The following is a 23,375-nucleotide window of genomic DNA, read 5'->3' on the forward strand; positions in this document are numbered from 1 at the left end:
GCGGCGGGGACGGCGTCAGAGCTGGGCCGGGCGCGTGCGGAGGTGAGTGGGGCCGGGGCGGGGGGAGCCCCCGTGCTGGCCGAGACTCCCCTTTTTCCCCATAAAAACTCTCTCCTGAGGCCTCCTTCGAGGTGGCCGCGGAGTTCCTGTGTGAAGTTCTCTCACGTGTCTCGTTCCTTGTCCCCGTTCAGCTGTTCCCGGCTCGGCGGTTTGGAGGTTTGTTCTGCGCTGTCTGTGTGAGGGGATGTGTTGAAGGCGGTGAGGCGCTGTAGGGCCAGCGCAGCCGCTGCCTGCAGCCTGGGATTGCGTCCTGGGCCGCTGGAAGCCACTCGCCCTGTGCCGGAGGGTGCGGAGCGCTCAGGACGCTTTGACTTAAAGTTTTGACTAGCTGTATCCTGTAGCTTTTTAATCTATGCAAGCTGAAAACCTGTAATAATGTTTAATGCTCCTTTCTTGCCCTGTTTTGGGCAGTCGTAATCCTCAAGGCCTCTTAAATGTGTGTGACATTAAGATAAGGCCTTCTCCTCCCCGCCAGCCCAGTGTCTGCTCCGGCGCAGCCCTTGGGCCTCCTCCCTGGCGTGGCACAGAGCAGCCTGGTCCCGGCTGACCATGACCCTCTGTGCAGCAATGGAGGAGAGCGCCTCGTTGCTGTCTTTGCTCATATATATTCCACCTACTACTGGAAAACATAAGAGCGGAAAAATATCCTCCTCCTCATCCCATCAGGAACGTGACTGCATGCTTTAATGGTAACTAACTACCAGCTTTGACACTAACTGAAGGCAGGGGTAATGTCATGTGTTTGAGGACTACAGTAGCTTCCTGCTTTCTTTAGATTGCATCTCGAGGGAGTGATGCAGGCTGGTGTTGTTGTTGATGTAGTTTGGGCTCTGAATGGTCTTGAAATTATTATATGAATTAGCCTGAAGAAGAGGAGACTGAGGGGAGACCTCATGGCCCTCTACAACTCCCTGACAGGAGGGTGCAGAGAGGGGGGATGATCTCTTGAACCAAGGAGCCAGCGCCAGGCCCAGAAGGAACGGCCTCAAGCTGCCCAGGGCAGGGTCAGGCTGGCTCTGAGGAAGGATTTCTGTGCAGAAGGGGCTGTTGGGCGTTGGAATGGGCTGCCCAGGGCAGGGGGGGAGTCCCCATCCCTGGAGGGGTTGAAGAGTCGGGTTGACCCAGCGCTGAGGGATCTGGTGGGGTTAGGAACGGTCAGGGTGAGGTTCATGGTTGGACTGGAGGAGCTTCAAGGGCTTTTCCAACTGTAATCTGTTTTCCAACCAAGGGCTTTTCCAGCCGTTTCTATAATCTGTTTCAGTAGCTGGTGCTGCTATGTGTACAGGGGATGGTATGATACTGTTGTAACACTTCTATAGTGCAGATTTTCTTTGGACTCTGTCAGGAATACAGGCTTTTGTAAAATATCAGTGCAGACAGATTTTTTCAAAACTGTCACTTCACTACACATTCTGTTCCCCTCCTCCCTCTGTGTAACTGCTCATTCAGCACCACCAATGATAAGAGCTGAAAGAGCCTCAATCTTGAATGCTGAAAGGTACTTTTTTTTTCTTCTCATTTACTGCTAGGTCATGTCCTGAGTGGGAGAGAGAAGGCAGTGTTTAATGTCAAATAGTTGTCAGTAGTCTGGAAATCCAGAAATCCTGTGTATGTTTCTTTTCAAATCTTTAAGGAAAGCAGGTAAATTGTGGGGTTTTTTTGGTTTTAAGCATGGCTTGCGGTCTCCCTGCAAAATTAGTCTCTGAACTGGAGAGGGACTGAATTATGCCCTTAAGTGTAGTGATTTCTTAATGTCGTGTTAAGACAAGTGCCTGTCTCCAGAAAATAATCCTCATTTATTAAAATGAATTGATGCTCTGTGCTTAAGTCACAGTCCACAGAGGTTCATGCTGCGCTTGGCACTTACTCTTCCTCTCTGTCTTCCCCCAGCCTGTTCCTCTCTCTGCCACTGTCAGGTTTGCTGCTGCTGTGGAAATGGGGGAGTATGGAGTTGTGCCAGGCCAGCGCGTGGCCATCATCTGGGACAGCTCCTCACCGGTTGAAGCCCTGAAGGATTTGGTTGATAAAATTCAGACACTGGTGGGACCCGATAATCGTGTCTCTGTGGAAAACATTGACCAGCTGTCTCAGTGTAAGAATTAGCTTAATTTTTCAGTTTTGCTTAAAGGGAGAGGGTGCTTCTGTTGTGTGAGCTGACATCTTCCCTAGTTTGTAAGTCAGCATTCAGAACAAAGATAGCACCTACAGCGAACTCTTACTGCTGGCAGTACAGCAAAGGAAGTGATACACCCTGCTTGTGCTTCCCATGACTGCTGTCTTTAATTGGTTATTGCTGTTGTATGGAAGCAGGAGGAGTGAGGAGGGGAATGTAACTGATGTATTAAGCAAAGCTGTTTGTATATATGTGCAAAATTGTACCATCTTCCACTTTTTCTTTTCAGCGGCTCACAGGGAGTCCAGTTTCGATGTCATTCTCTCTGGTGTGGTACCAGGCAGTACAGCACAGCACAGTGCAGAGGTACTGGCAGAAATAGCTCGGATACTTAAGCCAGGGGGCCGTGTCCTCCTGAAAGAACCAGTGGTTACAGCACCAGGTGAGAGAATCCGCATCAGCCTTGCCTTCACGGCAGCATAGCAATTCTTGTGAGGACTAGGCTGAAATGGAAAGGGCAGGAACCCTGACCGACATTCAGAGATTTTTATTCTGACACACTAACCTGAACAGCAAGGTTTTTATCCTGGGTTTAAACTGGTAGCTGTCAGAGATGTTTGCAGTCACTCTCCTTGTGTCAGAGGTGCTGGGTAGGCTTGTTCCGACACTACGCTGAAAAGCTCAGTGGCCACTGGTCTTCTTCTAGAGCATGTAATCTTAAATAGTTGCAGATGTTGTGTTTCTGAGGAGCTTCTGAAGCGGTTTTAAAAACTGGTGACAAATGCTGAGAGAGGCTGTCCCAGAAGTCAGCCAAGAAATAGTTATCCTGAAAAGGTAGAAGTGTTTGGGCTAAGTTTAAAGAGTAAAGCCAGAGCTGGGACAGCTGGAGGAGCACATGAGGAGGTCAACACGAGATTATTTATCTGTCTTATACTTGACCTGCATTCAGACTTTACAGGCATAGGGAACTAGTTCAGGATGGAAGTGGGAAATAATATGCCACGTGATAAGAACAGAAACATCTATGCTGACGATGTTTCTATTGACACAATCTACAGTGCTGAAGATGGTGCTGTAAGTGGCAGTGGAAACGCCTTCTTCAGATTGGGAAGATTTGCCAGTGCTTTGAAGCTGACAGTGGCTCTATGGTGCAAGTGGTACTTCAGGGGCAGGGAGAACACTTCTGGGGAAGAACAAAGAACACTCACAGTCTGGAATAGATGAGGTTTCTTTTTTCCAAAGTCACATCTGACAGGCTGGAATTTGGTGGACTTGGAACAAAGTGCAAATGGGACTAGTGAGAGAGTGTGAATTAACTTTGTTCAGCACAATATTGTGCCCAAGAGAAGAAGCCTGTAATGAGTTTTTGATTAAACAGTGATAGTAGTAGCTTTTGCCTATGAGAACATCCTGAATGTTGTGATTCTGAATATAATGTTCATTTAGGAGTCCATGGTTTGAAAACTTCATGAGTTATTCACTTGGGAGATTTTGTTGTTTGGGTTTTGGGGTGGTTTTTTGTTTCCTTTTTTTTTGGTTGGTGTAAATTGGGTTGAAGAAAGTTTTGGCATATATAGAACACATCTGAAGCTGGAACGGCTTTGTCATCCTGGGCTGTTATTTTAATGAACAAGCTGCTGATGCTCTTTCTGGTTTGTTCCTGCTGTCAACTGGAAAGGGCCCAACTTTAAAGCAGAGGTTTGGCTTGAGTACTTCCTTCTAAAGCTCTTAGTGACCTCTATTTTTGTTCTTACCTCCTCCTACTTCCTGCTTTTGTATCATGCAGGAAACAACAGCAGAATCAAGACAGCGGCCAAACTCCCCACAGCTCTGACTCTGTCTGGGTTGGTGGAAGTGAAAGAGGTATGTATGTACTAACTGCTTCCAGAAACTCCTTCCTGCAATTACCTTGACATGTGGATGGTGATTCCTGGGGACTTGCTGGGTGACAAGGTGTTTAGCTGTCCTGGTTTACTGTAAATGTGCATGAACACTGCCTGCCACAAACTTTAGTTACTGCAAATGTAGTGCTTTTCTTTAGGACTGAAAATATTGATTGTCTGTGTTCACCGGAATGCTGGACTGGGTGCTGGAATAAGGGGTTCTGCATGAGGTTAACCTAAAAATCTTACATTGCAGCTGCAAAAGGAAGCATTGACCCCAGAGGAGGCCCAGTCAGTCCAAAAGCATTTGGGTTACCAAGGTGATGACCTTCTCATTGTTCAGATAGAAGGCAGGAAGCCCAATTTTGAAGTGGGATCCTCAAGTCAGCTTAAACTTTCCTTTGCCAAGAAACCTGGTCCTTCAGGTAAGGAGCAGTGTGTGCTAAATGCCTGGATTGCCGGCCCTCTCGGTGATAAGTATCCCTTGAAATAGGGAGACAGCTCTGGGGTAGGGAGTACTACAGTAAAAACCTGTGAAGCGGGGCTTTCCAAAGTTGTTTGAACTCTATTTGTTGGGAGTAGATGGGTGTTGGGATTCAAGAGGACTTTTTGTAAGAGAATGGCCATATGAGCAATCCTGCGTGAGAACAAGACTGATAAGAGCCTCAGCCTGAGCAAGAATGCGATAAGGACGTGACCCTGAATGAGGGGGGAGAAACTTGATGAGACAAACAACCCTTGGAAGGGGTTGGGACGGAAGAGGAAGTTCCACAGGGCAGGCAGCCTGGCACGGCTGATGTGGCACCTTTTATCCAATCATAAGAAGGTTTAAAGCGCGGGCTAAGTTAACTGTCCAGTCTTGAGGACTTGTACTGCATGTTACTCACGTGTGCCGGAGAACATTATAAAAGGGCTTTTAGTTGTAATAAACGGGCACTGCTTGACCACATTGGTCGTGTGCGTGCTCAGCTCTCCTGCAGATGGGGAAAAGGCTTCAGTAACTACTGTTTCTTCCTTTGTTTTGGCTTCAGGGAAACCCTCTGTGGACCCAGCCGCCGCCAAGCTGTGGACGCTCTCTGCCAGCGATATGAATGATGAAGAGATGGTATCTGGTTTTGTTTGTGAGACTTTGCTGTTCCTTCTCTCTCTTCTTTCCTATTCTAAATAGTTTGTCATGCCTACTGGGAAGCTTTACAACTCAAGAGGTAGAAAGGCATCCCCAGGGCAAAATATCTCATCTACTATGTGAGATTTTGAGAGCCCAGAGGTGTGGTGAGGGCAGAGAGGAGACACGGGTAAGAGGGCACAACTGCAGCACTTTAATGCTAGGACTGCAGATAGCACCATTTCTTTGAACATAACACAGCAATGTCATTCTGACAAATCGGGTTTTTTCATGTTATCTTCCATGGTGTATTTTCAGGATCTTCTGGACTCTGATGAGCTGTTGGATTCGGAGGATTTGAAAAAGCCAGATCCATCATCCCTCAGAGCTCCATCCTGCAAAGAAATGGGCAAAAAGAAGGCCTGCAAGAACTGGTCAGTAATGGGATTAGTATATTGGTGAACCTTTGAACATTAAACCCTTAGAGTTGAAGGGATTTTTTAAAAAGGTTGTAGACACTTTGCTGTTCTTCAGAGTATAATTTTCTTGGTTCATGTCTCTCTGAATGTAAATCCAAATACAGTGAGAACTGACTAGCCATACCAAAACTGCTACAAATCACCACACTGGTATGATTAACAGTCTTTTTGAAGGTGGAGGCACAATTTGTGCAGCCTTGACCAAAACCCTGTGTTTTCAGATTTCAAGGAGAAATAGCACGCAAGTGCTGTAGAGTCATTTCCCACTCAGTTAAAACTTGGAGTGTGTTTCAACACTTGTTACACCAACCATGGTGTTGAAGAACGAAGTGAGAGTCCCAGAGTCAGCTGTGTCGTGTGACAGAGAGAGCGAGGGCTGTCGTGTGTGAATAGGGCTGGAACAAGTGTTGGTGACTCACAGCCTTTAGGCAGAAAGATGCAGGTGACTTCTTTATTTTTCTACAGCACATGTGGCCTGGCTGAAGAGTTGGAGCAGGAAAAGAAGAGCTCTCAGCCCAAATCTGCCTGTGGAAATGTAAATATTCTTTTTTGTTTCTGTACTGTGGTTTGCAGTACATGACTTGTGTCCAAAAACTGTGTTCTAGTGACTGCTCCCTAAGCTGGTTTACTGCTTCCAAATACCGGGATTTGCTTCCAAATACTTCACCCTGCTGCTCTGTGCCCACTGCTCCCTGTCAGTGTGTGCTGCCTGTTCCAGTGCCACCTGTGTAGGAGGTGGTGTGGCCAGGGAAGCTTTCCCTCCCTGCTCGTGTGTTTCCGGGGCTCTACTACGGGAGGATCACATCATAGGAGCCCAGGGGGACCTGGGGGCAGTTAGGGGCTGCCTAAGCCCAGCTTGCAGCCACACCTGGGCACACCAGCTGGAGCAGAAACTTGCTTCTTCCCTGTGGGCCGCCTGCCCTGCGCAGCTCTGCTAACCAGACCTGTGTTGAGAGGAGGGTAGAAGGGAAGCAGTTTCTGTGCCAGTAGATGCTGAGGAGCATGTAATTTCTTAAGCTGGAAAAACCATATCACAGGGGGAGAGAACTGGAATTTGCCCCTGCTTACAGAAGGTGCTTTTCATTCTCTTGCCAGTGCTACCTGGGGGATGCGTTCCGCTGCGCCAGCTGCCCTTACCTGGGGATGCCTGCCTTCAAGCCTGGGGAGAAGATTCTCCTGAAAGAGAACCAGCTGCATGATGCTTAACAAAGACTTCTCTGGCTGTCCTGTGAAGGACTCCTCTGCTTCTCCATCAGTCTGAGGTTCTTCCTGCAGTCCTCCTGATCCTCTCAAACTCACGCTCTCCAGCCAGTACTCCTGTGGGAAGGGACACGGTGGGCACTGACACTGCTGTGAGCTCATCACTTTTAATCAACCTGATAATCTTTGGTGACAAGTGGTCTCATGTGTATTAGACTTTGTGTTACACCTTGTTTTAGCTGCCTTGATTTAATACTGGGACGCTGACCGTCACTGCACGTCCCACCAGCAGAGGGAAGTAGAATCAAATGTCAGGTTGACCTCATGTGCTTGTGGCAGGACAGGTACTTCCCATGCATATGTTGTATAGCTCTAATTTGTTTTGATTTTTCCCTGATGAATCAGTAGCTCTGGCTCAGCTTTCAAGGTGGCATTGGGCTCCTGCTCTTTTTGAAATTTTAACCTGCATTTCTTACCAAGTGAAGGTGGCTCAGCAGCTCCTGTTGGAAGTCAGGAGCAATGAGTACACTTAGCAGTACATGCTCTTTGCAGCATATGTGAACTCCTTGGTAAAGTCTGGCAGGTGTGATGAATTTCCAAGTGTTTTGGGAGCCTGCCCATGATATCCCCTGCCCCCACCTATTTCCGTCCAAATAACAAAGATTCAGTCCCACTGAGAAAACTCAGGCCCCTAAGGCAGGGAACAGATTAAACAAGATCTGTCTTGTCCTCCCACTCCTTTCTGTCCAACAGCAACTGGTAACACAAGGATAAACTGAGACTGTCACCTCTCTTGGTGGTTACCAAGTGAGTTACCTGCAGTGTCCATTAAGTAAGTACATAGCAATAACTTAATTTCTAGATGATCTGTGGTCACTGTCTTCTGCTCGACAAGATACTGACTGCTCTTTATTTATTTGCATCATTACTGCTAGTGAAGCATCCATGCAGGTGTGGGATGGGGGAGCTGTTCACATTCTGTGTCGTTCTTGCTTCTCACCCAGGGAGGGAGAGGAGGAAAACCCAAAGCCTGGGCAGGGATTGCCTTGTTTGGAGCTCTTGCTCTAGAGGATGTGACTACTTGTTGTGCTTCCTGAGTTACACACTGAACTCACAGAGGGAGCTGGGGTGAAAGGATGTTCTGTCCTTGAAATAAAAGTGACTAATAATAAAGCATTTGTGTTGAGACTGGTATTAGTGGTGTTCTAAGCACGTCTCTCCTATTACTTAGCCTCATGGTGATTTCTGGAACCATTAAAATGTTGGGTTGCATCTTGGAGCTCTCCATAAGTTGTTCCACTGATGACATGACTTCAATACTTGATGCACAGTGGAAAGAACAGAAAGAAGCTGCCTAGATTAATTTTTTTATTTGGCCTAGATTTCAGAAAGAGGCTTTTTCCTGGCTGAGTAAGGAGAAGGTGGCTTGCAGGGAGAGGAGGGAGGGAGTCCTCGAGGTGTGCAAATCACCCTGTGTGGATCAAGGGGCAGGCGATGCAGTGTGAGCTGTGTAGTACTCGGTATTTACCTGGGAGCCAGAGAGGCACGTGAGGGACTGGCAGCAACAGAGACCTCCAAGCTTGTATGTAGAGGGACGGCTGCCCTCCAGTGAGAGCACAGCTTTCCCAGACCCCTTCCTCACCCGAGTGAGTCCCTGCCTCTGTCATCAGCAAGAACAACTCCCAAGGAGACACAAATCTTGTGATAAACCTCGGGTCCCACAAACTTGTTAGCGCTTCCGTCCTGTGATCTAAAGAAATGGGTAAAAGCCTCTGCACACCTATGCTTTTTTTTCAGCCTCACTTGTAGCAGAAGGTTAGAGCTCTGCATGTCTCCATGTGAAAGGTTCTCGATAAAGGCAGCTCTAAACTTGAACTCTGCTTTCCTTTCAGGAGTAAATAAGATAAGAGAGGGAGAAGGCATCAGAAGCTTTTGTTTTACAGTGATTCACTCAAATGGAATTTAAACAAGCTGGAAACACTTTCAGATATTGCGGAGTTCAGATAATGATGGTTAAGGCTATATAATCTTGTTCTCTTTAAATAGTTCCTCACTCTTGCTATGCAAGAGGCCCTCAAAGGGTGACAGTTTGGTAGTGGAGCATCAGCTGGTTGGGAATATGCTCCTGTCAGGCTGGTTTTGAAGAGCATTTATCCTTTAATCCCCTTCCCTTGTCTGCTACAGCCTCCAGCCACCCTGCCTGCTCTCCCCTTTTCCTTCCACCCCTTGTCCTCTTGTCTGGCCGCCTGCCCTGTGCTTCAGAGGGTGTCACTTGTCCCTAGGGGCTGAGCGAGCTGAGGCTCTGCCTACAGTAGACTATTTCAGTTGTAAGGGACCTGCAGTGGTCACTTGGTCCAACTGCCTGACCAATGTGGGGCTGACCAGAAGTTAAAGCTTGTTATTAAGAGCATTGTCCAAATGCCTCTTAAAACACTAACAGGCTTGGGACATCAACCACCTCTTCAGAAAGCCTGTTCCAGGGTTTGACCACCCTCTTGGTAAAAAATGCTGCCTAATGCCTGGTGTGAACCTCCCCTGGTGCAGCTTTGAGCCGTTCCCAGGTGACCCAGGGTACCAGGGAGAAGAGCTCAGCACCTTGCAGCTGGGGTGGTGGGAAGGGGGCTGAAGGGACGTGCTGAAGGAGGATTAACTGAACTCAGCAGATGCGATTCCAGTCCTGACGTGCTGTTGAGCCAGCTCTGCGACAAGACAATTCTACGAGGGTCTCCCGTGGACACTTTAAACATGCCCTGCCGCAGGGTTAAGTCACTTCAGCCATTTTCAGTGAAACTTCTCTGATTTTCCTCCCAGTAGCTGACCTGTCCCTGTGTTCCTTGAAGCTCCTTGCTCCAGGCAGCTGAAGCCACCCTGCCCCTGAGTGACCAGGGTTGGACACAGCACCAGGGACAGCCCATGGGGAGTGCGGGACCGACCTGCATGCTCGCATCTCAAACGAGAGTGCTGAGAGCAGAAAGGACTAAACCTCACACCTCGCTGTGGCACAGAGCGAGCTGGGGCCTCCGAGTGCCTGCTGCCTTAGGCCAGGCCCCTGAGGCCTCACTGGATCCGGCCATTGCCTGTCTTCCATCACTCCAGTTGTGGAGTTGGCCCTTTATCTCCTACCACATGCTTTTCCTTGTGAGATCTTCTACTCTTGGCGCATCTTTTACTCTTCGCACAATGGTTTTGAAGCATCATTCAGGTGGTTTTATTCTTCTGAGGGACTGCATCATCCATGGCCCTCTGAAAGCGTTCCCTCTGCACCGCTGCCCTGGGGAGTGCTTTGCTGCCAGCAAACAGGACTCGCGAGGGCTGGGCACTGCAAAGATGGGCATCTGCTCATCCCCTTCTTGGTGGCGGTAGGTCACATCCCTCTTCTCTCACTGGCCTGTTGACAGCCTCATCCTGTTCCTCTTCCAAGCTAGGGACCGGGGCAGCCCTGGGGATCCCACCCACACTGGGACAGGATCTGGGGCCACGACACCTAGACAAGAGAGGCCAAGGGCACAGGGTTCAATCCAGGACCATCGACATAGGAATTTCCTGACCTTGCCTCTTCCTATTTCCACTTGTACAGCACAAAAATGGCAGATGTGGGTTTTTTTCCAGCTGCAGAAGAGCAGAAAGCTGTCCAACTTGATGAATGTAGGTCCTGGGTTATAAGCAAGAGGAGTTACAGGGGACCAGGAGAGGCCCTTGTGCAGGCAGGGTGGATGTGCCTCTCCTACCCAGTTTGCTCTGGATAGGCTGTTTCTCATCTCCTGCCATGTCCAAAGGGGTTTTTTTGTCAGCGTTTCTGCTCCACTGCCTCCCTCCAGTGGCTGTGCCTGCCCAGGTTGGCCTGGTGGGCCTCCTGCCAGCTCTGCTGACCCCAGCATGCAGCAAAGCCCAGTGTGTCAGCTGCTCCTCCCAGCCCTGGTGAGCATTGTCTGGGGGGTATAGAAATAGTCTAATTTACAAAAAGGGGGGTTAAAATAATTAGGGAGGCTCCTCCAACCTTCCCCAGCAATAAAACTGAATCAGGGTGAATGACCCCAGTTTTTCAGGGCCAGGTCAAGCACTGTGTCATAGAGCTGAGGGTCTGTTCTGCTTGTTCCTCTTGACAGGTGAAATCAGCATTTTTTGCCCTTCTCCTGCCTCTCTTAGCGTCCTTGGAATGTTCTTTACCCCAGAGCCTGTTCAGAAGATGCTCTATGGAGCTTGTTCATGGAGAAACACCCCAGCACACCCACCCCTGACTCAGTGCTCAATCGCGGGGATGCCCCCTTGCACGGCTTTGACAGGGAGGCCTGAAGAGCTGTGGAGTTCAGCATTGGCTCGGTGTGCATGCCTGCTTTCCTCCCCTTGAATTCAGGCAGCTGCTTTTCCTCCTGCTGGGAAAAGCATGTCTGCATTGATGGCCTTCTGAGGCCCACGGGTGCAAAGACCAGGAAGCTTTTCTCTGCATCTTGTGCTACTTTGCTCTTAAATGAATGTGATGCCTGCTGGTAGCTTTCCTTGCTGGAGAAATTCTCCTGGATGAGGAGATGCTGTGCAAGACAGGGCGGGATGTGTGCCATCTGCAGAGCAGGAAACAAACCTCTCCTTGTGCCTGGCCCAGACATCTCTGAGAGCCTTGGAGCTGTTAAAGGCCAATGAATTTGCCAGCAGAAATATGATTAATCACCCAACAAATTAACTACTTTTTCACACAGCAAAGTAATGTCAGAGCCTTCCTTGGCCTGAGCCATTTTTTTCTCCCAGTGTCTTTCTCTTTCTTGTGACTCTTCTGGTCTCTCCTCTCCTTCTGTTTTTCTGCTCCACTTCCACTTCTCTCTTTCTGTTCTTCTTTCTCTAATTCTCTTCTGTTTTCTCTCTTCTCTTCTGAGCTGGCACCTCCTTCTCTTTCTCATGCTATCCAAGTATACTGGAGTCCTCCCCACTGCTACCCTCACCCATACCCATCCTTTCCCAGTCATCCGTTTCTGCTCCTTGGCTCGTTTTGTCTTTTTCCCTTTGCTCTTTCTGGGTTTTCCCACTGTGACCCAGGTCACATCCCTGTTTTTCCCCACGTGGATTCCTGCAGCTCTTAGAGCAGGCAGGGAGCATGGTGGAGGCCAAGCCTCTTCTGTGTGCTCCAGAAGAGCTGCAGCTTTGCTCAAGACCTTGCGTTCTGCTGAGCCCTTTCTGCTGGAGGCTTGGCTGAGGACTGTGCAGGAACTGGGCTGGCAGTGGCTGCAGCACTGATGACTTGTCGATCAGCACCCAAAAGCACCATCACAGTGAGTGTGGAGCTTGGAGACTACACCAGGCAGCAGCTCCCACAGAGCTGCAGAGACCTCCCTGGCTGCACTCCTGGTACCCCTCTGGTACCTCCAGGTTGGGTGGTTCCTCCATGATGTGCCCAGGTGCCTGCTGCTACTATTCTGCCTTTAAAAAAACCTCAACAAACAGAACTGGGAGAAGCAGCACTTTTGTTTCTCTGTCTGAGTCAGGATTCCTCCATGCAGCAAGCAGAGCTTGCGAGGCAGCGAGGACACTGCACTGGCATGGAAACCCATCACAGATGTCTCAGCCACCTGCCTTGAGCACACATGGGGACAACACGGGGACCTCTGTCCCTATGGAGGTGGCATGTACCATGTTTGGGGCAAGAAGGGTGTTGTGTTTATTACTGCTTTATCTTCACACACTTGCTTAACTGCTTGTTATAGCATCTTTCTGAGAACAAATTCAAAGGCTCAGCTCTGGCCATAGCTGCTTCACCTTTTTACGAATAGCTGATGGACAAAGACACTGGCCCCACCCTTCCTGCCTGCACTTGCTAAAGCCCCTGAGATCTCTAGAGATAGTCTCAGCTAGTTGCTTAAACAACCTTGGCTGCTTTTCTTCACTTCTTGCTCACCCATGTAACTGCTCCGAGGCTATTTCATGGCTTCTTTCCTGGTTCCTTGTTAAAAAGGCTATCCCAGACTGATCCCCACTAACCCTGGGTGTAAGGGAGGATGCAAAAAGCAGCACTACAACCATCCTAGCTTTCTCCACCTCATTGGCTAGTGATTCTCTCTTGGGGAAGCAATGGGTCAAGCTTTTCCTTTTCCTTCCTCTTCTTTTCAAGACTGTTAAGCAAATGCAGAGCCCATTACAGCACTTTGCTAGTCTTAACTCATCTTGTACCTTAGCCTTCTGATTTTGCTTCCACAATTTAGTGATCATGTCATTCTGTCATGTCCTTTGTGGTTTTCCTTTCCTTGTGGCCTTCTTTTCAGTGGGATGCTGAAGAACTTACCTGCAGCTGTATTTGCCTCCTCTGAAGCGTTCCCTCTTGCCTCCGCAAAGGATAGCCAAGGTTTTTAATACAAGTCTCAGATGTCCTGCTCAGCTCTTCTTGGAGTCACTAGCAGTCCCTCTAAGTTGAAGTCAGCTTGTTTAAAACCCTTTTCTCCTTAAAATGACAACATTGGTCATTTCATGCTGTAGGAACATGAGAAGGGCTACAGTGCGCCAGTCCAATGGCCACCCAACCTGGCTATATAGAATTATAGAATGATTCAGGTTGGAAAAGACCTTTAAGATCATTGAGTCCAGCCCTTAACCCAGCATGGCCAAGTACACTGCTAAGCCATCTCCCTAAGCACTGCATCTACACGTCTTTTACATACCTCCTGGGCTGGTGACTCAACCACTTCCCTGGGCAGCCTGTTCCACTGCTTGACAACACTTACGGTGAAGTATTTTTTCCTAATATCTAAGCCTCCCCTGGCACAACTTGAGGCCTCTCATCCTACCACTTGTTACTTGGGAGAACAGACTGATACCCACCTCACTACAAACCCCTTTCAGGTAGTTGTGGGGAGAAATAAGGTCTCCCCTCAGCCTTTTCCCCAGGCTAAACACCCCCAGTTCCCTCAGCTGCTCCTCTAAGACTTGTTCTCTGGACTCTCCACAGCTTCGTTGCTCTTCTTTGGACACACTCCAGCACCTCAATGTCTTTCCTGTAGTGAGGGGCCCAAAACTGAACACAGTATTTGAGGTGCAGCCTCACCAGTGCTGAGTACAGGGAGACAATCACTTCCCCAGTCCTGCTGGCCACACTATTTCTGATACAAGCCAGGATGCTCTTGGCCTTCTTGGCCACCTCAGCACACTGCTGGCTCATGTTCAGCTGACTGTTGACTAAAAGGTGGCCAGCAGACCCTGCACTGATCTCTTGTTGGACTTCTGTTCCACTCCAACCTCCCTGGATGCCCCAGCACAACGTCAGGAGCGTGCAAGATGGCCACCCTTATGTCCCACTCAAGCACAAGCAATGGATCTCCTTGCCATGAGGACAGGGTGGGAGCCGTGGCTGAGCGGTGTCTGCTCTAAGCCAAATCCCATGGACCTCTGGGCCTGTAAATAGGAAAAGCCCCCAAGGAGTGATAGGCACTGAGAAGTTCTGGAGATCTGCCACCTTGCTTCCTTTCTGCAGCCAGGAGGAGACCTGGCACATCTCCTTCAAACGCCAGTTCCTACTCCAGCTCCCTCAGGAGCTGTCACTGAGGTTTTGGCTGCATTTTGTGCCTGCCTCTTTAATTTAGGTCTTCCCTGGAAAGCTGGGGCATGCCTAGGGATCCTCCTCCTCCATGACTGCAGGTATCCAGGAAGAGGCTGGAGAGGATGTTCTGCAGTTTGGTGGAGCCTGGTTCTTCCCCGCATCCATGGGTATCAACCCCCAGCAACCGTGATGCCTATATGAGCCTCCCTGATTCAATATTTTGACTCTCACATCCTACCCCCTTTTCCACTGATTGTTCCCTCAAATATTTGGGATTGTTTTCCCCAATTTCTCCCTTTCTGTATGCCTTGCCTTGTCTTCCTGCCACAAATGACCTGAGCTCTGACACCAGGAGCTCCACTGCCACTGCTTTGGGGATGTCTCCCACAGGCTACTCTCAAACTGGACTGAGTAGGGAAATCAGAAAATCTCCAGGGTTTGGTGACTGTTTCTGATGGACTTCAGCTGGGTCTCCATCAGCAGTATAGAACTGGAAACACTGAGGGCAAAACCATCACTTTTTATTTTATTTTTCCAAATTACAGGAGAGCTCTACATGCATGAGGATACCCGTCCACTCCTGCTATGAAGCTGATCCATGTAGATCATTGCAGCAGTACTTGTACTGCACCTCTGCAAAGCAAATGATGTCTTTTCATCCCCGCTCCTTGTGTTTCAAGTGATTGAACTACTGCAAGTTCAACCTATGTCACAGCAGGTACCTGCTCTGGAGAAAATCACTCCAGGACTTTTCCAGCACCACAAGGAGCTTCTCATGGCCACCCCACCCAGCATGTCCAGCACCAGGGAGACACTGAGTGCTTCCTGGACCACCGTGACATCACTGAAACACAGACCAAGCTGCTAGAGGAGCCCATCGATGACCAAAGACCATGAAAGGAGTTGCCAAGGCCTGACAGTGCTTGGGGCTGCGGGAAGACAAAAGGGAAAACCAGCTGGAAGAGCCCTGTCCTCACCACGAGAGATGGCTTCTTCCGGGGGAATGTAAAGCACAGTGGCAGCCATTTGGGGGCAAATAGGTGGCTTTCGTCGCCAAGATTGCATTTCTGTATGAGCTAATGCCTTATTTTCAGGAATGATGACCCCGACAGGTGTACAACAAGCTGCTTGTCCCTTCTCTCTCCCTCATTTGCCCTCTCCCTCAGTGGAGACATCCACCCCTGCGTTGGCAGCACTGGCATCCTATGCACTCTGCTGTTGTTGCGATGGTTTGATCTCGGTGTAAACAACATCAGAGGAGGCGGGTTTTGTCTCCTTCTTTTCAAATTTCAGGTTGGCGTAGGTCAGGTCCTCGGTCCCTGTCACTGGGGCTGCCTGCAGGAGAGAGAGCAATGAGTAGAGCCCTGCCTTTCCCTTCTGCATCTCCCCTGCTAATATTTTTCCACGGACACAACTATTTGCACTGCCCAAGCATTATCCTGCTTGCTCAAAGGTGCTACCTATTCAGAAGGTCATAAGCCCCTATTTAACAGGAATTAATAAGTGTTTAGGACCACGTTTTCAGAAAGCAAAGCTGATTTTACTCTGAAATCCTTTAAATGAGTATTCAACAGCTATTTTTTTTTTCCTACAGGGAAAAGGAAATGATATGTGCGAGGCCTTCCCTGGCTTACCATGCCAAACTGATTCTCTGCAGCCACTTGCCTGCTTGTGAGCTTTCCTGGAAAAGGAAACATGGTTTAAATAGTAGTTAAAATAATTATAATGATCATTAAATTAAGAAAACACCTGCATTGATCCTGCTTTTGTAGCAGAAGAAGATGGAGCTCTGCACCTGGCTGGTTCTGAAGGTGGCCAAGGGGCAGGAGGGGTTGGCAAGGATTTAACAGCCTTTGGAAGGGCTGGAGCTGAGCTGAACGTCTGGAAATGTGGTGATGTGCAAGACCTGTTTCACTTGCACCATGGCTTGTGCCATAACCAGGCTCTCGCCAGCAGCTGGGCAGAGGGTGGACCTTCTCTTCACCCCAGGACAGCTTGTCCAGGAGGACAGACTCATGCAGGAAACACCAAGTGAGCAGGAGCAGAAGGTTATCGAAGATGGATATCTCCCAAGGCTGGGCTTGTCCAGGCCAGCTGGTGAGGAGGAGATGCCAACTGGCTCCCACAGGAGATGGAGTCTTGGGGTGGGCTCAGCCTTACCTTTGCTGTTCCTTCTGCACTGCCACAGCAGAAGGCCAATTATCGGCATGTAAAGAAACGTCCCGGCCGCCAAGCCGAAGATGATACATGTGAAGAATTTGAGTCCTGCACACACAAACCATCACAGAAGCACTCGTGAGTTGCCATCCCACCACGCAGGGACACGTGCTGATGGTGCCTCTTTTGAGGGGAGGCAGTTCTTTTCCAAACTTGGGCTTCTAGACCCTGAACCACCCGCAGCCCCCACAGCCCTGGGGTGCTGACAAAATCCTGTGGGGAATGGTCTCCAAAAACTCATCTGAACTCAGCCAGGGGGTGCCCAGAGCATCAGAGCACTCTCCCAGCTCGCAGCCTCTGATCCGCTGGTGTGTATCCCAGTTTGCCAGCGGCTCCCACCCACTCATGGGAAAACATCAGGATGTATTAGCCCCTTAGTGCTACTCTTTCTCCCTGAGGGCCCCTCCTGCCCACCACCCTTGCAGCCATGGGGCTGTGGGGACTCACCTGTACAGAGCTCCACCTCGGTGACATTGGTCTGAGATGGGCCACAGCCTGGAAGACAGAAACACAAGTGAGAGACAGCCCAGAGGCAGAGGACAGCCTGCTCCTCACTCTGCTTTGAAGCTGGGACCTGGACCCCACAGGCCCGACGGTCCCACTCCCGCTGTGGCAGCCCCCACCACCTCAGCATTCAGGTGACGCGCTGCAGCTGGAGGATCTGGCAGGTCCTGTTTCAGGGACCCGATGGCCAAGCAGCTCCGTGGTGGGGTACGTGCCAAAAGGACCGTGCTCTGTCAGCTCCTCCAGTGCCCAGGATGCTTTTGGGGGAAATGGTGCACGGGGGTACCGGGGGGAGTGTTAGTTGTAGCATCCTTCTCTGCCCACTCATCACTCTCATGAAAACAGAAGTGGTGCCACTTACTGGGAACTGTCCCCTGTGGGCCGTGTCCAGTGTCCGTCAAGTTTATTCTTCTGATGAACATCCTAAACCCACAGATTTCCATGCTGGCTGCACACATGGTGAGATTGGTACAGTTTTTTCCCAGAGCTGTGGTATTGGTTTGATTCCCCACCTCCAGACATGGATTTTTGTACCACTTCACATGTACCACAGGATTCTCTGACCAAATCTTGAAGCTGCACTCCATGGTGATGACTGACTCTTTTGGCTGGCTGACTGTCCCTGAAGTAGACAAAAATATAAGTGATAGGTGAAACATAAGTCATATATATGACCTTGCAAGGGGTTGTATCTCACTGTCACATGTCACGCATAAGAGATACAGTGACGTTACTGTCCTTTCCTCCAGCAGTTGATTTTTTTTTTTTTTCCAAATCTGGTTGCTAAGTGTTCCTCAACATTGAATATTGAAATACTGCACGTTGATTAGTGACACACAATGCTGTGCAGTGCACAAGCATTTCTCTGTCTCAGAAAGAATTAAAAATGGGAGGATCAGGGGGAAAACGCCTCTTCCTCCTGCAACCGAGGCAGAAGGGTCTTGTGGCATCCAAGCAGGACATGCCACCAAGGCCGTGGGCTCAGGCTCCACCATTTCATGAAGCGTGAGGTGGGATTAGGGGGCTAGCTCTGGGGAAATGGTCAGTCCTAGAGAAGCAAAGAAAATGTAGTGGACCCACCCCCAGCCTCTCTGTCTTCATCCCATCCCCTAATGCTCTCTGGAGTACTTCAGAATTGCTCCTGAACCTCTGAGCTGAAGTCACTGCACACCTTCTCAGCAGTCCTCCCTTTCATTCCTTTCTTTCCCCCCTTCCTCAGTCCTTTCTCCCTGCTCCTATAGGTGTTGGTGGGTTGTGTCTCTTACCGTGCTTGTTCTGATCAGAATGTCTGTTCTCAGAGACGTTTGTCATGTTCTCCACCCTGCATGTGCATGTTCTCATAGAAGGATTGTTCACATTTGTGAAGATGGGACAGGCAGAACTCTTGTTCATCTCCACACCACCTTCATTCTGCTTTTTTCCATTCTTTTGCATGGTATTAAGCCCCTTCACCTTCCCAGCAGTGCTGTTTGAGCCTGGCTGGACCAGACACTGCAAGATGAAATCTAACCTTACTGACACATCGATCGTGGGTGGAATCTGGTGAACAAGTCCTACCGAAGAAAAAATCAACCATGGAGGGTTGGGTTAGTGTTAAGGAGTATCCACATCCTCGTGTGAAGCTGGCCCCCTTCTCAGTCATCGGGCTCAGAAGCATCTCTATTTCCTTCCCACCCTCCCCAACAGTTTTCTCTCCCTGCTGCTGAAGGCAATGCTGGTTCAAAGCCCTGAAGCCTGAAATTTGGTCCCCATGGGCAGAGCCCACAGCCTGAGTGCGGGCAATTGCAGAGGGGGAACCCTCTGCAAGGAAGCAACAAGGTGCTGGTGCAGAAGCAGGGATTAAATGTTCTAAGAGGAGAGGAAAAAGCAGCAGCAGTCATGTCCCAAACCTCCTACAGAAGAGTTCAGAGCAGAGGTGAAGGCACAGGGGAACTCACCAGCGGGCAGCCAGGCAAGGAGCAGCAGGGGCAGAAAGCCACCAGCCAGCTGGACCTCCATGCTGCCTTCCTGATAGACTCACGGCAACGATGCTGGGCGCCCGGCGGGATCGGCTCGGAGCTTCCCGTCTCTCCCTGCAGCGTGAGGGTCACTGCTCAGCAGGGGCAAGCTGCAGCCCTTCTGGGAGCTTGCCTCCTCATCACTCAGCCAGGCAGTTCCCTCTGTGCTTCCCCTCTCTTCCTCTTCTCTTGCTTCAGCCTGATTTTTATCTCCCCTCTTCACTGTTTGATTCCTCCTGCGGTTTCATCCCAGCCATGAGCCCTCAGCTCTGAGACAGACCCAAATAACACAGCCAAGCACTGCTGATGGCCATTTCCCAGTATTTTAGGTCATAGCCCAGTAGCTCCCTGTCGCTGGCATAGGCAGGTGCAAGGGGAAAGGGTTTTGCAATTTCCTACAGCACTGCCTCCCCACGCCACCCGAGTCCTTTTTGCTTGACGCCAGGGAACCCTTGGAGAGTTATGCTGCGTCACAGGGGGCTGACGGGGTGATGTCCACCCCATACAGTGTGTTAGCTGAGCTCAGGTGGGGATCCCCACACCCTGCCAGCCCGCAAACACCAAGGACCACTGTGGTTTGACATGGGGCTGGGCTTGGTCAGAGCTTTCTGGTTCCTCTTACGTGGGATGTACAAGCCCTAGCCAGGCAGGGACCCCTGCAGCCCCCTGCCCCCTGCTCCGGCCATGAGCACGCAGGTCCTGGCTCCTGCTCTGTGGGGATGGGGTGCTCCAGGCAGCCCCCTGCATCCCCCTACCACCTCTGGCAGGAGCGACACCAGGACAGGAATGTCCACCACGTCAGACACAGCTTGTGTCACCCCTGCCACCAAAGGGATGTGGGCAGCACAGACAGCGGCACAGGCCCCTCTGTGTCACCCACTTCTGTGGGTACAACCTCTGCTGCTCCCCGCAGGCTCTCCATTGCCTGCCAACTCTCCTCCTCTTCAGCTCAGAGCAAAACCTGCTCCCACCTGCCATTTCCTCTGCTTTATTTTCCTGTCAGCATTTCCAATAATCACCCTCCTGCCCCATTTTGAAGCTGGACCCAGCATCCTCCCTTCTCCAAAGGCATTACCCCCATTACATGGCCACCTCCTCCCATTTTCTGTGCCCCATTCCTCCCATCCCTGTTTTCTCCCCGTTTCCTGAGATGACAGAGCCCAAACTGAGCATGCAAGATGGGGGCCTACTACCACAGCCCTCTCCAAAACAGAGTCTGGAGCGCAGTGCCCTACTGAGACCATCTTCTACCACCAGTGAGCATGCTCCCAACACCACCTTCACCGCAGCACGGGGAGCAGAAGAGGATGGCGGAGCCTGTCCCACAGGATGCTCCTGCGTCAAAGACTGAAGGAGGGTTGCAGAAAGCAAGTGATGCTGAGAATTTGGGGACACTGGCTTGCCCCTGGGCTGATCCTGCACCTCTCCACATGGCAGGTGTGCTCCCAAAGCCCCATGGGCATCTCTGCCAGGAAGAGGGCAGAGTCCTAAACACTTGGCTTTGGCTGCACCTCTCCCAACCTCAAGTGTCCCTCGGACCCCCTGTGCTGGGCATGCACAGCTCAGCCACGGGCATCTCCTGAGGGAAAGGATGTTCACTGGAGCTCTTCTCCCTCAGCCAGCAGAACTGCCTGCCGGAAGCACAGCTGAGGTCTCACATGGGAAAAGAGACCATCAGCAGGATATTTGCTGACAAGAGGGTCATAAAACAAAACTCTTCTGGTACAAGATCCACAAGAGTGGAGGCTCTGTGTTTCTCTTTCTTTCCCCTCTGGACTTCTTCATCTCTTACACGCTCTTACTGATGTTCAGTTCCTCTCCAGACTCAAGTCTTCCTCTCCTCTTGCCTCATGACTGCGCAATGGCACGTACTTGTTGCTTCCTTCCCTTCCATTTCTGTTCTAGTTCTCATGTTTGCTAGCACTGATGAAACCGAATGTACACAAGGTGAACTCCTTCACACTTTCCTCCCAGCTGGGAGATGCTGGCACCAAGGATTCTGAAGCAGGCAATGCCTGCAGTCATCTTCCAAAACCTCTGGTGCAGAAGACGGACAGGAGCCATCCTGCTCCATGAGTACTGCGCATAAGTACAAGCCTTACCTACGCTGCCCTTAGCAAGTTAGATTCTTCACTCAATTAGGATAATTTTCTACATTCCAATTAGGGGGGCAGAAACAGGAAGAGTGTTAACAGAACTCAGTAAGAATAAGTCAGTAATATCAAAAACCATGAGCCCTTCCCTTTCCATGCACAACCTCCTCCTCCTCCCTCAGGGACCTGCATGCATCTCCACAGGACCAGGGCTCAGCAAGATCTTCTCCAGCGGGCAGTGCCTTCCCAGTCTTCCCAACTGCAGTGCTGACAGGACGGAGGGTTAACGTCCTGCCTACTGCCGACTCCACAGAACTCCTCTCCTACCAGAATCCCTTCCAGCTCCACAGCACATTTCGTCATTCCCTCTGCAAAAGAGAAAGGAGACCAGGAAATTATGATGCTGTTAATAACAGAGCGTGCCCAATATTGTCAGACAGCTACACTATGTGTTACACAATATGCAAAGCAAGACAGAGGCTGCAGAGTTTACCAGAAGCTCCCTGCTCCCTTGCAGTGAACCAGGGAAAACCAAAAGACGCTCAGGAGCACCTGCCTGATGTCCTGCCACCAGGGTCTTCCTTTCCTGCAGCACCGTGCAGCCTGTTGGGAGTAGGCAAGATGCCTCTTGTGCAATGCTGTTATGGAGGCTCTCAAATAAACAACCAACCACCAAAAATTGAAAATTTATTCTCAACACAATTAACTAGCCCTCTGCAAATTACAGTTTTGAATGTCTGTGAGAGGAGAACAGAACAACTTCCTAGTGGTTAATGACAACACAAAATGCAGAACAAAGCACCACTCCCTAGGGTTCAACAACAACCCAAAATGCTTTATCACTCGCCTAACAAGTGAGGGCTCTCAACCTCAAGGACCAGGGTCTGGAGCACAGGTCTGATGGGTAACGGCTGGGGGAACTGGGGGGGTTTAGTCTGGAGAAGAGGAGGCTGAGGGGAGACCTCCTGGCCCTCTACAGCTCCCTGAAAGGAGGGTGCAGAGAGGGGGGATGAGTCTCTTGAACCAAGGAACCAGCGCCAGGCCCAGAAGGAATGGCCTCAAGCTGCGCCAGGGCAGGGTCAGGCTGGCTCTGAGGAAGGATTTCTGTGCAGAAGGGGCTGTTGGGCGTTGGAATGGGCTGCCCAGGGCAGGGGGGGAGTCCCCATCCCTGGAGGGGTTGAAGAGTCGGGCTGAGCCAGTGCTGAGGGATCTGGGGGAGTTGGGAACGGTCAGGGTGAGGTTCATGGTTGGACTGGAGGAGCTGCAAGGGCTTTTCCAACTGAGGTGATTCTGTGACCTGTTCAGGGCAGTGTCACCTCAAGGAGTTTCCTTGGATGGCACCCAAACCCAAGGGAAGAGTCCTCAACTGCAGCGTGCTGCACCAGTGGATGAGCTCAAAATGGCTCTCCCAGGGGAATCCACTTACACCCAGGCCCCATTTGACCTGTAGCCAATAGCGGCTCCCATTGGCCAAAGGCCCCAACTACCACGAAGCCCCGAGAACAAAGGCAGTGAATAGCAGCTGCACTTCAGCAGCCAAGAAGCCCTATTCTCATTGGGCGGGTGCACCTGCCACAAATGCTGGGAGAAGATGAGGTGCAGCATGAGGAGAAGGGCTGTCCTCAAGTGGAGCATGGTGGCTGTACAGGGGGATCATCTTCACATGTCATGCTGGTGAAACAAAGAAATTCACTCACCAGTCAGAATCCAACAGAACTGTTCTGTTCAGCAGGAATTCTTTATTAGCAGCGCTGGGGTCGCCCTGGGGATTCTCCACCATAAGGGCTCCCAAGAACTAGCAAGGGACATCAGTTTACACACACAAAATCATACATATTCATTAGATTTCCTAGAAAGGGGTGTTTTATGATCATGAGTTCCCAGAATTCATTTACAAAGTCTGAGCATGCATAGTGAAAATAGGGTGAGGGTCTTCAGTGATTGAGGGAAGAAGTAAGCAGTCTTCTTCACCGTGTTCGCTAGTTGGCCTTTTTTCCAGAGCATGAGCTGTGAAGCAAAGTCCAGGTGTCTCCCTCCTAAATCAGAATCGTTTTCCATGTAATAGGGTCTCTGTGTCTCTTTGTTTGAGCCCCCCTTATCTCATTCTAGGCGTTGCCCAAGTGGCCACTGAAGTCCTTGAGTCTGGTATCAATGATTTCCATCGGGAGCCTAATGAGCGTTTCCATCTTACCTAAACAGACAAAGAGA

General features: G+C 50.3%; 1 protein-coding gene across 4 annotated transcripts; it reads left to right on the top strand.

Moving 5' to 3' along the window:
- The first annotated feature begins 3 nt into the window (after positions 1-3).
- Positions 4-8,026, top strand: CIAPIN1 (cytokine induced apoptosis inhibitor 1). 4 transcript variants are annotated; one of them, XM_074913034.1, is made up of 9 exons: positions 4-42; positions 1,951-2,152; positions 2,463-2,615; positions 3,960-4,036; positions 4,313-4,481; positions 5,088-5,161; positions 5,480-5,595; positions 6,106-6,175; positions 6,736-8,026. In XM_074913034.1, exons 2-9 carry the CDS (start codon positions 1,996-1,998, stop codon positions 6,844-6,846), a joined length of 927 nt encoding a protein of 308 aa, XP_074769135.1. In that variant the 5' UTR covers positions 4-42; positions 1,951-1,995; the 3' UTR covers positions 6,847-8,026. The 4 variants fall into 4 exon arrangements, with proteins under 4 accessions (XP_074769135.1, XP_074769138.1, XP_074769134.1 ...); XM_074913037.1 differs by lacking the exon at positions 4-42 and adding an exon at positions 49-216; XM_074913033.1 differs by lacking the exon at positions 4-42 and adding an exon at positions 554-749.
- Positions 8,027-23,375: the final 15,349 nt, after the last annotated feature.

The sequence above is a fragment of the Athene noctua genome, chromosome 9, assembly GCF_965140245.1.
Source record: "Athene noctua chromosome 9, bAthNoc1.hap1.1, whole genome shotgun sequence".
NCBI classification, from domain to species: Eukaryota; Metazoa; Chordata; class Aves; order Strigiformes; family Strigidae; genus Athene; species Athene noctua.

Coding starts and splice junctions, on each gene's coding strand:
- CIAPIN1 (XM_074913033.1), top strand. Junction 2,153..2,462: donor CATTGACCAGCTGTCTCAGT/GTAAGAATTAGC, acceptor TTTTCTTTTCAG/CGGCTCACAGGGAGTCCAGT. Junction 6,176..6,735: donor CCAAATCTGCCTGTGGAAAT/GTAAATATTCTT, acceptor TTCTCTTGCCAG/TGCTACCTGGGGGATGCGTT.